We start from the raw sequence: 16,898 nt of genomic DNA, 5'->3' as shown, positions 1-16,898 counted from the left end.
ATGTAACAATGAAATGACACACCATATTTTCCCAAAATCATACCTAAAGGGAGTTCTCCAAATGCATACACGTCACCAACATTTAGCCACGTCTCAGTGATAATTGAACAATCTAAATTACAATTCCTGAGGAATTTGTTTGGAATTCATTATTAACTTACATATTGTATAAACCTAATAATATGTCTAGTGTATTATAATACAAAAAACAAAGATTCTATTAATTTACCACTTTAACTTTTTGTAAAAATGTGGTGTTTTAATTTTACAGCCATGAAGTCCTCAACTCATTTAGATTAAATTTGATGGAGAAGTTTCAGTGTCTGTATGAGGGAACAACTAAACAGGGAAACCCAACATTCCTGAATGAGATCTACACAGAGCTCTACATCACAAAAATTGAGAGTGGAGAGATCAGTAATGAACATGAGGTGAGACAGACTGAGACACAATACAGGAGAGCAACAACAGAGGACACACCGATCAAATGCAATGACATCTTTAGACCTTTACCTGGACAAGACAAACCCATCAGAACTGTGCTGACAAAGGGAGTCGCTGGCATTGAAAAACAGTCTCTGTGCAGAAGTTCATCCTGGACTGGGCTGAAGGGAAAGAAAATCAGGACGTCCAGCTTATATTTCCACTTCCTTTCAGAGAACTCAATCTGATGAAGGACAAAACACTCAGTCTTTCAGATCTTCTTCATATCTTTTTCCCTGAAACCAAAGAAATGGAAATATTCAGTGATAAATATAAAGTGTTGTTCATCTTTGATGGTCTGGACGAGTGTCGTCTGTCTCTGGATTTTCAGAGCGATGTGAGGCTGTGTAATGTAAGTGATCCAGCCTCAGTGGACGTGCTGCTGACGAACCTCATTGTGGGGAATCTGCTTCCCTCTGCTCTCATCTGGATCACCTCCAGACCAGCAGCAGCTGATCTCGTCCCCTCTGAGTGTATCCATCGAGTGACAGAGGTACGAGGCTTCATTGATCCACAGAAGAAGGAATACTTCAGGAAGAGAATCAGTGATCAGAGTCTGGCTGATAGAATCATCTCACACCTGAAGTCATCAAGGAGCCTCTACATCATGTGCCACATCCCAGTGTTCTGCTGGATCTCAGCCACTGTTCTAGAGAAGATGTTGAGTCAAGCAGAGAGTGGAGAGATTCCCAAGACTCTCACTCAAATGTACACACTTCCTGATGGCACAGATTCACATCAAAGACACAAAGTACAATGAGAAGAAGGACATGGACAAAGAGATAATTTTCAAATTAGGGAAACTGGCATATGAGCAGCTGGAAAGAGGCAACCTGATCTTCTATGAGGAAGACCTGAGAGAGTGTGGCATTGATGTGACAGAAGCATCAGTGTACTCAGGATTGTGCACTCAGATCTTCAGAGAAGAGTTTGGATTTTGTCAGGGGAAAGTCTTCTGCTTTGTTCATCTGAGTGTTCAAGAACATCTAGCAGCTCTATATGTGCACCTCTTATTTATAAACAACAACATAAATGTGTTTCACCAAATCACCAAAGAGCGTTTGTGGTCTAAAGTTAAGGACTGGTTTCATCACAGTTCATCAGAACATGTTTCATTATCTGAGCTGCATCAGAGAGCTGTGGATGAAGCACTACAGAGTAAAAATGGACATCTGGACCTTTTCCTGCGGTTTCTTCGGGGTCTGTCAGTGGAGTCTCATCAGATTCTACTACAAGGACTAATGAAACAGACAAGAAGCAGATCTGACAGAAATCAGAAAACAGTTAAGTACATCAACAAGAAGATCAGGACCATTGATTCACCAGAGAAATCCATCAATCTGTTCCACTGTCTGAATGAACTGGGTGACCGTTCACTAGTGGAGGAAATACAACAGTATCTGAGATCTGGAACAATAAAGGGAGCCAAATTCTCTTCATCTCAGTGGTCAGCTGTAGCTTTTGTGTTGTTGACATCAGAGAAGCAGCTGGATGAGTTTGATATTAATAAATTTGTTGAAGGAAACAATGTGAAAGTTCTTCAGAAACTGCTGCCTGTAATTAAAGAATCCAGATCAGTTAAGTAAGTGTCACTGAGAACAATCACTTCAAACTCATAAAGTTCATAAATCTTTAGTGCTGCAGATGTTGTCCATAGTGTAGTGGTCAGTGTTTTCATGTGTTTTCTATACAGTGTTAAGATTATTTGACACTCTTTTATGCTTACCAAGGCTGCATTTTTTTTTATCACTAATATACTAAAACGCAAATTTTGCTTAATTTTTTGTGTTGTTACTCCAATCTTCAGTGTCACATGATCCTTCTGAAATCATTCCAATATGCTGATTTGCTGCTCAAGAAACATTGCTTATCATTAATACATATGAATAGATATTTCAAAAGAACATCATGTAAAATAATAATAATATATTTTGTAATATAAGTGGATTTACTGACACTTTAGTCCAATTTAAAGCAACTTTTTGCATTTAATGCAGAATTAATTTATTTTCTTCAAAAAACTGTTGAACAGTAGTGTATGTTTCTATCAGAATGTTTGAATAAAATTCAGGCTTCTCTTACAGGGTACAGTGCTGCACTGTTTTGCCCACTAATGTGTGTATGTAGAGTGTGTATGTAGGTTCAGAATGAAGCATTTACACTGGGGTTGCAAGTTAATATTTATTGCTTTGTTTTTAGTTCATAGTGTGTTATCATTTTAATCTCTGTACAGGTTGAGATCTTGTGGAATCACAGATGAAGGTTGTGCTGCTCTGGCTTCAGCTCTGAGATCAAACCCCTCACACTTGAGAGAACTGGATCTGTCTGGGAATAAACTACGAGATTTGGGCATGAAGCTTCTCTGTGCTGCACTTGAAGATTCTCACTGTAACTGGAGAAACTGTGGTAAGATCATCTCTCTGAAAATACAACAAATTACACTAACTCTCTAACCCGCTTAAACAGGAGAAAACAAGATCAAAAGAAAATAGCACCCACATCTGTACTAATCCATTCCTAAATATAAAGTAATTAAGTAAAGAACAATAAAAAAATGAACATACAAACAAATAATAACTTTACAAACCATAGTGTTTCTTATGATATAGGCACCAATTACAACAAGAATGGTAACACAACAGCACTGAAGAGAAACCCCAATTGACAATGTGTTAAATGATCAGTGTTGGGCATGCCACTTTAATAAAAGTAATTAGTTATAGTTACTTCTCTACTATGGCCTAATCCTGACTTAGTCTAAGCCCTGTCTGTGAAACCGGGCCATTATCTTTAACGTGATCACGCCCACAAGCAGCTTCACTTTTTAAAATGTTAAATATTCACGTGAGACGCATAGACATGTAAATGTCCACATCACCTCCGTAAAACAAAGGATTCAAATTCATCTCAGATACTTTTTGTTTTTGGAAGAAGACACGCTGAGAGGAATAACCCAGGTTTTACCTCAAAAGAAGAAATTCATGTAATGCGATGCACAGCTTAATCCAGTGGAAGCATCACTCTGATCTGCTGTTATTATGTTATTAAAAAACACGGACTCTGCAACACTGGAACATCTGCACTACTCTGCCTCTAGTTGGCAAACAATGGAAATTTACTCTACCTAAGCCAGTCATATCAAGCAGAGGATGAACAGGTTTAAGGTTAAACAGACGAAGATAGACCTGTGTTTAGTGTTTAGTCTTAACTCACTACTACTGTGATCAGTGAAGGTTAATCACTTAAAAGGATAGTTCACCCAAAATTGACAATTCTGTCATGAATTACTCACCCTCATGTCATTCCAAACCCGTTAAAACCTCCGTTCATCTTCAAAACACAAATTAAGATATATTTGATGAGATCTGAGATATTTCTGACCCTCCCATAGACAGCAAGGGCACTAACACGATCAGGCACAGAAAAGGTAGTAAGGACATCATTTTAAATAGTCCATGTGACATCAGGACAACCATAATATTACAAAGCTACAAGAATACTTTTTGTGCGCAAAGAAAACAAAAATAACTTTATTCAACAATTCGTCTCCTCTGTGTCACGCTAGGTCACCACTTTGGAGAGTAGTTTGATTTAACTGGGCTCTTGAATACTTAACATCAATTTTTCTCTGATTGCTGAAACTACGTGTTTCTTCTAAGGCACATTTGTTATTGCAACAGTTGTGAGAAAAACTCTGATCAGATCTTGATTACTTATTGACCTAGTCATCATGTAATAGGCAGACTCACAGGTCATATCAGGAGTCTGATGTCTGAGAATGTTAGCTGTTAGTCTCATGATCTCATGACAATCAGATATTGTGATTTTTCTCTTTTATTATATAGAAAGTGTTTTGAGCTGTGTATTTTTGACTCACACAAATATCAAGAATCAACACATGAATCTCAACAATGGTGACAATTTTACCTAAATGGAGAAATCAGGTTATATCTACTAACTGTTATGCTTCAATAAAACTTGTTTTTTTTTTTTCAGGTTGGTTGAATTCAGTTATAATCAGTAATATTAAATAATTTATTTAATTTCAACAAAACCAGTTATTGTGGCTGTTACCACATGAAGAAAAATTTCTAAGTTGAACCAACAAAATATTTTTTTCAGTGTACTTTATAGAAACTATCTGTAAGAATCAACACAGTGGTTTACAGGAGCAACAGTTTCAGACATTCTCCTCCATCAGCAGTATGCTTTTTCTTGTATATCCTGAGCAAAGCATTGTTTAAGAAATAACAGTTGATCAAAGTGGAAAACAAACACCAGTGATCATAAAGCTGGAGGTAAATGGGTATCTCACTGTAGGCAGTAGTTCTTTCACTGCATATTAAAACTGTTAATAATTCTATTGACACAATTATGTGATTGATATGCAGTGGTCGAATTATACAAAATTCCAAGGGGTATAATTAGGGCTGGGCGATAAATCGCATAACGATAATTATTGTGCAATATAAATTTCCTCAATAAACGCTAACGAGAGTTTAAATAAATGCTCGATGTAATGTTTCTGTGGCAAAGGCGGAACAAAAGAGCGCTAGTTAAGGTGCGCCACTCGGACCCTTTATCCGCTAGGATCAAAGTTCAAACGGCTGCACGGCGTGAACTTACTAGAGCAGATGAGTTCACTTGCTGATGGGTCTCAGTCACTAAACTGCACCAGTGTGAAGCGCTTGAATTTTTAATGATACTTTTATAAGTATACACAATGAATGCAAGCAAATACTGAATTTAAACCAAGTTTAAAATGGTGATAAAAAGGCATTCAGCTGCATTTTTATCCCCTTATATGTTCAGTATATACATATAAATTGACATTTAATCGAGATCCCCTTACGACTCCAAAAAAAAACAAAAAACAAAAAAAAAACAACAGGACCCCCTAGCTAACCTCAGTAAAAACACATTTTTATTGAACAATAACTATGCTTCATTAAATGAACTAATTTATAAGCTATTTTCCCTGCCATTTCGTCAGCCCCCACAATGTCAAAAATGTTTTACTATCGTTGTGGGTCTTCATAATGTAGGTTGCTAAGTGACCTAAAGCCAGTGCCTTCTGAGGGCATTGACGTGTTCATAGTCAAATCATTTTCAACATATTTTTAAATAGAAAAAATAGCTTTTTATAGTTTCGGTCCTTAATTAATTATGATTGGTAGAGCCACGTTTAAAGCTGTTGTAAATTACTCTAGAAATGCACACCTGTGACCTCAGTGCATCAGTATTACTGTGCTATTACTGGTGAATAATATTGACTAAATTGACATGTCTATTTTTTGGCGTTTTTGTCGATAACAGTAATTAAGAACAATATTTTTACATAATACACAACAATATTAATCTAAAGGGATAGTGTGGTGGTTTTACAGAGGGAATTATTTTTGTCTTATTTTTTTTTAAACAAAGGGGATGTAATCCCCCCACATCCCCCCTCAGTTCGAGCCCTGTTGATACTTGTAATGGGTCCTGTGAAGCAAATATCCTCCTGTAGGTGTTTATTAGAGGTGCAAGTGACTGATTCTCCATACACATCCATCCTTATATCACTATGAAACAATATCTCATATTCAACTTTGTGAGTTTGTTCAGTCCTGAAGCACATGACAGTTTCAAACAGCAGTATTAAGCATCAGCATGCATAAATCTCATTCTATCAGCAGCAGTATGTGGCAATGCTTGTCAGTATGTATTCTGTCCTGCTCTGAGACCAGAGTCAATAACAAACAATAACAAACAGACACTTCAACTACAATTCAGATTCATAGTGTTTACAAATATTGTCTCCCTCACTGTACAGGTTGAGTGATTGTGGTTTCACAAATAAGGATTGTGCTGCTCTAGCCTCAGCTCTGAAATCAAACCCCTCACACCTGAGAGAACTGGATCTGTCTTGGAATAAACTAAAACAAGCAGAAGTGAAGTTACTCTCTGAACTGAAGGATGATCCACATAATAAACTGGAGAGATTATACTATTGTAAGTATATTTTTATTTTAAGTTTTTAAATAGGCTCATGTTTCGTATCAGGCATCTTACAGTATGTGTGTAACTGAAGTATGTGTAAGATTTTTCAGCTCTGCATTAGTCTATACACATTCTGTGATGTAACTGATCTACAAATATATGAATATTTTCATCTCTTACAATGTCTCTGTGTGTAAGAAATAAAGAGAGAGTTGTTGATCATTTACTGTTATTAATATATTAGCAGTTTCTCATTCATATCTCTGGCTGTGGTTTTTTTCTGAAATAGATCTCTTAATGTGATGTGAGAGCAGTAATGTCTCATACTCATATGTGTCTGTCTTTGTGTTTTATTGTAGGACTCTCAGTATTTAGACGTCAGTCCAGTTTCCTCAGGATCAGCCGCTACAGAGACACACAGTCACACAATCAACAGAGACTCAAGTCATGTGTGTCGTGTGTTGGTTTCTTGCCTTATAGATACTGTACCATGAGATTGAGTGCTGAAAATTAGCAATTCGGAATTGTTTTGGATTCACTTGATATTGATCACTCCAAATACACACTGCAAACATGTAATGCAAAGTGATAAAACTAAAACACTCCACTTTTAATCAATCCATAAATATTGTGTAAATAAGAAATTTAATGTGAAATAATTTGTTTATTAAATTTATTTATTTATTAAATAAACCTTTTAAAAATGTTGCAAGTTTTATTTTAAAGGGAACCCTGGGTATTAAGACTTTTATGGCTTTTATTTAATATAATGTAAATTATGTCTGTTACTGAAATATGATATACTTCGTTATATATACTTTGAAATATACAGTGTTAATTTCTCCAACAAGTGTTAACAAGACGGGACTAGATTGTTCCAGTATTTGAGGACTACCTGACATTCAAAATACATCCTGTAGGCTAACTGTCAAATTTCAAAATGTGAGTCCCTGCAATCGGATAAGGGGTGTTTGCATATCTTGTCTCATAGCAGCCGCAGTGGGCAGATACTGTAGGCTACCAAAACGTGAACTAGCGATCTGAAACAGTGGTTTCAGCACCTAAAGGGTTAGGGATAGGGTCACCAGATGTCCCGTTTTCCCCAGGAGTCACAATTCGTTGTTGATTAACTTAAAATTAGTGACGGCGGGATAGGCGGAATTGCACTGATAGACATACACCGGAACTGCTCTCTTGTGCACACTCCACTTTTTCAGTTTTTTACTTTTTCAGTTTTCAAAATCAGTGGATGTGCTGCTGACGAACCCCATTGTGGGGAAGAGAATCAGGAAGAGAATCAGTGATCAGAGTCTGGCTGATAGAATCATCTCACACCTGAAGTCTTCAAGGAGCCTCTACATCATGTGCCACATCCCAGTGTTCTGCTGGATCTCAGCCGCTGTTCTAGAGAAGATGTTGAGTCAAGCAGAGAGTGGAGAGATTCCCAAGACTCTCACTCAAATGTACACACACTTCCTGATCCTTCAGACCAACATTAAACATGAGAAGGACTATGAGAAGAACGTGACAGATGAAGACATGATCCTCAAACTGGGGAAAGTGGCTTTCAGCAGCTTGTGAAAGGCAATGTGATCTTCTATGAAGAAGACCTGATAGAGTGTGGCATTGATGTGACAGAAGCATCAGTGTACTCAGGATTGTGCACTCAGATCTTCAGAGAGGAGTTTGGTTTGTATCAGGGGAATGTCTTCTGCTTTGTTCATCTCAGCATTCAGGAACATCTAGCAGCTCTATATGTGCACTTCTTCTATAGAAACAACAGCTCACAGTTTTTCTCTAGTGTGTTCTCTGAGCTCTCAATGTTTTTTAAGTATACTTTATCAGATTTACATCAGAGAGCTGTGGATAAAGCACTACAGAGTAAAAATGGACATCTGGACCTTTTCCTACGATTTCTTCTGGGTCTGTCAGTGGAGTCTCATCAGATTCTACTACAAGGACTAATGAAACAGACACAAATCAGATCTGACAGCAACGAGAAAACAGTTGAGTTTATCAAGATGAAGATCAGGACCATTGACTCTCCAGAGAAATCCATCAATCTGTTCCACTGTCTGAATGAACTGGGTGATCATTCACTAGTGGAGGAAATACAACAGTATCTGAAATCTGGAACATTAAAAGGAACCAAACTCTCTTCATCTCAGTGGTCAGCTGTAGCTTTTGTTTTATTGACATCAGAGAAGAAGCTGGATGGGTTTGATGTTAATACATTTGTTGGAGAAAACAATAAAGCTGAAAAACTGAAAGTTCTTCAGTATCTGCTGCCTGTGGTTAAAGTTCAGTAAGTATTACTGAGAATAGTCGCTTTACTGTTAAATCAAAGAAAATCAAAATCTATTAATAATTTTAGCAGTGAATTTTAGCAGTATAGCAGCATACTCTAAATAAATTTTTAGTGACAATATTTAAAATCTTTCCTGATTATTATTGTTTAATTTCTTAAATTAATTTATTTCTAGTATTTAGTCATTGTATAAATGGGAATAATAATAAGATGAAGTGACTGGGAAAAATACAAGCTGGACTTTAAAGTACCTGCCAGCCAAAGTTTTCAACATGTGGATTACTTTGAAACAAACAAATTTAATGTTACAAATGAGCTCGTACTTAAATTATATGGATTTTACACACTTTATTGTTTCAAATTGGACTTAAATTTTCTTTTATTAATATTTTAACAATTACATTTTGTCTAAAAAATTTATGGAAGCCAAACAGAGTGCCTTGTCCCTGATCCAGTGTAACAAAGTGTTTTACCTGGCAGCAATGGAGAAAATATCAGATTTTCTTTTTATTAGTTATTCACCTGCATTGGAGGCCAAAAAACAATGATAATGAATCCAGCTCCAACAATGTAGTGAAAATAGCATGTACTGTATAACTTTTGACCGGCAGACTTTTATTATGCAGCAATCACAAAAACAGTGAATATGGTTTCTCATTTAAAGTCTTACATTTAGGGCAAAGCGTGGAGTTAATCGAGTTAATTTTATGTTGTATATATGGTGTCTATTCAGCCTGTGCAGAATCTTGAATTGAAAAACTCAGTTTCACACTGAGAGTTTTTTTAGACTTAGTCCATATCATTTCCCATTGTCTTTTATTCATCATTAATCTTTTCTCCCATCACAATCTGAGAGACCATGTCTTCAAGGTTCATGAGTAATTCTATACTGGCCGTGCCGCAACAACTAAGGTCTGTCTATACTGGATGCAACAAAGCGACCATAAAAAATCATTTAAACTTTGAGTCAGTGTGTCATAAATAGAACGTGGCATCAGTTTACTTTCGGGGATGTCGCGCTGTGCCACATCCAGTGTAGACAGCATCACTGATTATAATGGGTTTTCTTGTATTTTGTCACGTCTGGTGTAGACACAGTGTGGCATCTACTGGTGACCAAGCACTGTTTTTTCTTAAACTCCATCTACAAATGATCTAATTCTTCTCTAATTTATAGTGTTTAATAAGTTTAACAAGTATGTTTCCATCTCTCTACAGTTTGAGTGATTGTGGTCTCACAGATAAAGATTGTGCTGCTCTGACATCAGTTGTGAGATCAGACCCATCAATCCTGAGAGATCTGGATCTGTCTGTTAAAAAAATAAGAGATTCGGGTGTGAAGGTTCTCTCTGTTGTACTGGAAGATCCTCGATGTAAACTGGAAAAACTGAAGTAAGATCATCTCTCTCATAGTTTCACATGTTATTGTCTTTTGCAAGATTCAATTCTAAATGTAAATTTTAGAACTGAATTTAAGTAAATCAGCTTTTAAAATGTTCAGTGAGCACACTATATCTGAGCACAAAACTTGATTCTGATAACTAGAGATAAAATATGATTGAGGCATGTGACAGTATTACATTTCCATATCTTCTTATTGAATGACATTACAAAAACAGTTGAAGAAATCATCTTCAGTGTTGTCTTCTTAATATCAAGTTTAATAATTTTTTCAAATAACAAAAAGAACATTGTAATTTATATACACTACAACAATACACAATAAAATAAAGTAAGCAATGTTTCAGATAGGTAGAAGTGCAAAAGAACACATCTATAAAGAACAATAATAAGGAATCAAAACATTTTCAACTAATGTCTGCATATCTTTTCTGTGCTGGCATGATTTAGTCCAGATGTAATTTTTTTGTTTTCTTTTTGTTTTCTTTTCTTTAAAATTAGCAAGGTTCAAAAGCTCATGTATTAAGGTATACATGCTGCATCATCAAATCATTTTCAATGAACATGGATTAGATCCATTTAACAGGCCAATTATTATATGGGAAGCACAAAGAAAGATTAAAACAATGTAAGAATTGGTCTTTAATATGTTGCAAAAGGCCCATACTTTGGATATTTTCCAAAATACTCCTGTTCAGTGTGCATTGCTTTATTATGTTTTACTATTATGCAAGTTAATATTCTGGTCATATTTTTTTCCAAACACATTTTACCAATTCCAAACCACATCGATTTTAATAACTACTATTCATTTTCCATTAAATAATTTAGTGACAAATTATTGTTACATGTGATATATTATTGTTAACAAGGGTTGGAAGTGAAGCATGGCTTATACTCAGTTGTGCATAATTATTACGCAGGTTGTCTTTTACAGGTAAAATGTGCCAAAAAAACTGATTTTACTTTCACTAAAAAGTCAAAAATGATTAATTGCCCATGAGAAATATTCAAAACTAATGCAATATAGAAACTGCAAAATTAAACCATGACCACTGTGCAGTGAAATTCTTATTGGGTTAGCAGGGGTCGAAAAAAAAAAAAACGGTGGAGAAGAAAGATGCTTGTTAGCAGCAAAAGATTTCAAGATTTAAGGTGAAGAATAAGGTGTAAAACCACCAGGAACCCTTTAGTCTTCAGTGCCAACCCAGAGTCACTTTAATTCTTAATTCTTTAACAGCTAATGTGTCTTGTCTTTTCTTGGCCTGTTTTTTTCTGACATCTGCTGACCCATTGAACATTTCAGTGTCCCTGTGGTTGTGATTTAATTTTGCAATTTCTATATTTCATTACTGAGTATTTCTTATAGACATTTAAAAAAAAAAATTGACTTTCCAGTGTGAGTTAAATCTTTTTTTCAGCCGCAATTTACCTGTAAAAGATGTATGCACTTGTATGTCCTAAAATGTAAGATATACACAGACATATTTACCCCCTTGAGTTTTTGTCCTCTCTTTATATCATTTAGCAATATCACACAAAGCAAAAGTGCTGTTTTGAATCCACATTTTGAAAAAATCAGTTTAATTCAGTGACCCATTTAAGACAGTCACTTGCTTTGTTCCTGAATGAATTAGTTGAATTAAGTGAATAAATCTGCCACATATACACACAATCATCACATCACATGATCTAGTTTACTAGATTTGAAGATCAGCATCATCTATCCCATTTATGAAACGTTTTTAAGGAGAGTATCCCTTTAATTTTTGACAGCCCTGTAAACACGCCAGAAACATTTGCGGTGTGAATCTGACCGCTGTGTGACAGAGTTCATTCTTGAATTGTGATATTTGAAATAAATTATACAGCAAAATTCAAAATAGTTTTCTGCTCAATTTAATGTAAAACTGATAATTTGGCAAGCAATTGTCTTTCATAATGTGTAAATATATATCCATTGTATAACCTGTAATAATCTCTAGAAATGAAGTATATCACAACACTGGGATATGGAAATCATAGGTAGATCAATTAGTTATTTAGTGGTTGAAGTGGTAATTTCATTCGACTTCTTTTTATTGTACAGATGTCAGCAAACAGATATCCTCAGTGCACAAATTATTTTGATGTTTAGACAGTTTGCACTGAAGTAATGATTTATATCGGAAGCATAATAATATAAAATGCAACCTGTTGCTCCTGTTTTTGACCTAGGTGGTTTACTGAAGGTTTAGTTGCTTCTGTTACTTTGATTTATTTCTTTTTTTGCTTTCTTGAATTTTTTGTTGCTGTTTGTGAAATTGAAATCAGTAAAAAAAAATTAAATCGAGTGAAGCTCATCTTTCCTCTATGCCTCCAATGTAAATTAAGATTTTTGAAGCACAGGTGTTGAAAGCTTTGTGAGTTTCTTCATTATTTTTTTTCAGTGGAAATATAAATATATTTAACAGTGTGTTTAAAATTGTGATTTGTACCTGTTGATCTGATCTGAAGTGAGAGAGTGAAGAGTGTGTCATTGTTCTCTACAGGTTGAGTGATTGTGATGTCACAGATGAAGGTTGTGCTGCTCTGGCTTCAGCTCTGAAATCAAACCCCTCACACCTGAGAGAACTGAATCTGTCTGGGAATAAACTAGGAAATTCTGTGACCCTACTCTCTGATGTACTGGAGGATCCTCGCTGTAAACTGGAGAAACTATGGTAAGGTCATTTCTCCGATAGTCACATGTTGTCAGTAAGTCATTTGTTTGTTACATTTAGGACTAAAATCAGCTTGTAAAAATATTCAAATAACTGATATATACTAATTACATGATCTGGTGCCATTCATTTTCATTCATTTTTTTTTTATTATCTTTTAAATGTAGTCTATATTTTATTATGTTATACTGTACATACTTCACAGAGATTGTGCATGTGTGAATTACCTGTGTCTGGGCTCCATCTCTCTGCCAACAGTCTAGCTGCACATTTAATATCTTCAAAAACAGTGATTTTACTCCCTCACTGCAGAGAAATATAATGTAGTGATGTGATGAGAAGGACGCAAAGCATAAAAAGTGTCATGTCCAGTTGCTGGTAGTCCTCCTTGGCTCACTTTCTTAATGTTTTAGACATGATAGCATTTACAGTACACAGCATAAATGAGTACACCCCCTCAAAACAAACACCAATGATTTATTTTTCTTAATGATCACTAATACAATTCATAAAAAGACAGCAAAATTGAAATGTATAAATACATTAATACTTAATACAGACTTTTGCAATATTTGCATTAATATATTATTAATACCTGTTAAATAAGTAAATTATGTATTTTTGTTTAACTGATGGATTGTAGAAATAAGTACACCCTTAAATTCAACAAACTTGTAATTATCTGGTACTTATTTTGTCCCACCTAATTTGGCACTAATCTTGGCACTGAATGTTCAAGTTCATGACAAATGATCACATCTGTTCTGTTTAACTCCTGGAGGATGAGCTCCTTAAATGCCCTGGTCTTGAATGGGGAATGTTGTTCAACTCATCTCTACAGAATCCCCCACAGCTGCTCAAGAGTGTTCAGATTGGGTGAAATACCCTTACACTGAAGGATTTTCATCTTGGGAGAGTGTTTAGTCATTGTCACATTGAAAAAATGCCCAACAATGCAGGAAATGAGGAGAGGGTAGTATCTTCTGTTTCATGTTTTTGTATTACATCACACAGTGGTGTGAATGAATTCATGATAGCATTAATAAGCACAACTTCCTCACACATTCAGCACTCATACTGTGTATCCCTACTGTATATAAGAGCTTGACAAACACCCAACTTCACTGTGGAAACCAGGCACTTTTTACTGTATTCCTCCACTAGCATCACCATATCATTTCAGATGCTGTTACATCCAAAATTATTGAGTTTGGTTTCCCAGAAAGAAGTCTGTATTTTGTTTTATTTGCCATATTCAAAGCTCATATTCAAAGCAAAGATCTAGTTCTGGTTTCCCAAATGCTAAAGTATTGTGAAAATGGTTTGAAAGAAAAATTAAATTTATAGAACCTGTAACCAGCGCTTACCCTACTACTTAACAATGGCATTTTATTGTTTGCATGATTATGCTTTAGATGCGAGCCACCTTCTACTATCCTGCTCATGAAAAGTTGTCTGATTTAAGCCTTAAGGAATGGTGGTTATATGCAACTAAAGGGATTGTATTACAATTGTGTACTCCTTATCGAATCCCCATGCCAGAAATATTGGATCCAGTCTCTTTACCAGATCCTGTCTGAAGACATCTGTTTTGTCTAGTATTCAACACTGGTTAACAGCAAGTCTTGTCTGAAAGCCAACATCAGTATTTTGTCTGGTACCTAAAACTGTATTAACTAAAAGTCTTCTATCAGCCTGAGTGGAAAAAAAGGATTATACAAATTACAGTGGCATTCATTATATTGAAGTACTGAATTATTTTGATTAAGATAATTGTCTCTTATAATGTATAAATGTATATCCAGGTTATAAACTGTAGTATAATATTTCCTTTTTACTCTGTATATAGGATTATGTAGGTTATATGTTTATATAGACATATGTGAACCTGGACCACAAAAAAACAGTCTTAGGGGCCGTTCACATATCGCGCTTAAAAACGCGTGGAAAACACTAGACGCGCCGATTTTTGCTCCTTTCCAAAGCGCTCTGTAGCTTGAGCTCTAGTGGCGTCTGCCGTTGCTAAGCGACCATGACCTGCACTCTCAATAAAGACGCGGAAGTTTCATCAAAGGACAAACGGATTTCCAGCACTAGAGTGCATCACTTGCTGTAGCTTAATTTTTGATTAGTAATATGCAGATATAGACTTCATTTGGACAACTTTAAAGGCAACATTTTTGCACCATCAGATTCCAGATTTTCAAATAGTTGTCCTATCCTAACAAACCATACATCAGTGGAAAGCTTATTTATTTATTTAAATCTCAGTTTCGAGAAATTTACACTTATGACTGGTTTTGTGGTCCAGTGTCACATATATATATATAGGTTATATAAATATATTTATTTTTTACAGTAATTGTTGTGCTTCTGAGACATATTTCATTGCCTTATATTGAAATTGAACGTAAAATGAAGTATATCACAACACTGGGTTATAGAGATTAGCCTAAAGGTGGATCACTAAATTCATCTAGTGGTTTAAGTGGTAATTCCATGTGATTTCTTTTTGCTTATACAGATGTCAGCAAACAGATATCCTTAAAACATGGGATATTTTGATGTTTTATAATATATATATATATATATATATATATATATTACATATACGTATTGTGTATGTTTTTGATGCACAGTTGTTAAAAGCTTCTTGAATGTATTATTTTCACAATAGAAGTTTAGACGTATTTAATAGTTTGTTAAAAAAATTGTGACTTGTACCTATTGATCTGGTCTGAGAGAGTGAAGAGTGTGTCATTGTTCTCTACAGGCTGAGAGATTGTGGAATCACAGATGAAGGTTGTGCTGCTCTGGCTTCAGCTCTGAGATCAAACCCCTCACACCTGAGACAACTGAATCTGTCTGGGAATAAACTAGGAAATTCAGTGACTCTACTCTCTGCTGTACTGGAAGATTCTTGCTGTAAACTAGAGATACTGTGGTAAGATCATTTCTCTGACAGTCACATGTCTTTGTCCTCAGTATTATTTGTACAATTTAAGACTAAATTCAGCTTGAAAGAAAGAGAGAAACTAAATGAAAGCTGAAGGCCAGGGACCTTGTAACCAGTGTTTTTGAATTTTTATGTCAGTGGTTTAATTTTGGTCAGCATTAAGTTTTGGTTTAACTGTTGATCAAAAATTGCTTTTCATTTGCATTCATGTATGCTCTTTACTGTATGCCCTGCTGCATTTATAGAACCTGTAAACAGAGCTCACTGCTCACTGTATCTGCTACTTAGTGATGACATTTTATTGTTTGCATTTGTATGCTTTATATGCGACTCTATTTCTTAATTTCCTGCTCGTGAGGTGTTGTCTGATTTGAATTAGAGCCCTAAGGAATGCTGGTTATATGTAACTCAAGAGATTGTATTGCAGTATTGTACTCATTATGTTAGATCAAATCCCCAGAAATACTGGATCCAGTCTCTTTACTAGATCCTGTCAAAAGACATTTGTTTTGTCTGGTATTCAACACCAGATAACAGCAAGTCTCATCTGAAACCCAACAACTTTCTGGTACCCAAAACCGTATTCATTAAAAATCTTTTATCACCCTGAGAGACTGACAGAAGAAGCCAGTGAGGAGCAGAATGCAGGAGACAAAGCTATAATTTTGAAAAATGAGTAGGGTTTGTTGAATAATTTTAGTTAATCTAAACAGCACAAATCCAACAAGTGTTATTATACCAAACAAAAGCAATGGAAAATGACTGCTTCACAACATGCCAGAGTCTTCACATAATGCCTGATGAGCTTGGAGAACACCTGAGAAGAGATCAGAGACCATTCCTTCATCCAGAATCACTCTAGATTCTAGACCTGTACTCTTCAGTTCACTCCATTCATTTTCTATAGGGATCAGGTCAGAGAACTGGGACGGTCATGGCAGATGCTTCGTTTTGTGCTCAGTAACTCTTTTTTTTTTCAGTTGATTTTGATTATTGTTTTGGATCATTGTCTTGATGGAAGATCCAACCACGGCCCTTATAAGACTTAGTAGGGACAGTCAGGTTT

The 16,898-nt window shown here is 35.5% G+C and overlaps 1 protein-coding gene across 1 annotated transcript in view; it reads left to right on the top strand.

Moving 5' to 3' along the window:
- The window catches only part of LOC127176945 (protein NLRC3-like), a 47,743-nt gene extending 44,595 nt beyond the window's left edge, over positions 1-3,148 (top strand). Inside the window, exons 2-4 of the mRNA XM_051128793.1 lie at positions 1,169-2,065; positions 2,717-2,889; positions 3,093-3,148. Of these exons, the coding sequence (XP_050984750.1) occupies positions 1,206-2,065; positions 2,717-2,889; positions 3,093-3,148 (1,089 nt within the window). The 5' untranslated portion in view covers positions 1,169-1,205. The remainder of the gene's footprint in view (positions 1-1,168; positions 2,066-2,716; positions 2,890-3,092) is intronic.
- Positions 3,149-16,898: the final 13,750 nt, after the last annotated feature.

Source organism: Labeo rohita, chromosome 15 (assembly GCF_022985175.1).
Source record: "Labeo rohita strain BAU-BD-2019 chromosome 15, IGBB_LRoh.1.0, whole genome shotgun sequence".
Taxonomy (NCBI): domain Eukaryota; kingdom Metazoa; phylum Chordata; class Actinopteri; order Cypriniformes; family Cyprinidae; genus Labeo; species Labeo rohita.
The sequence above is the reverse complement of the archived record's forward strand: the minus strand, read 5'-3'. Positions and strand labels throughout refer to the sequence as shown.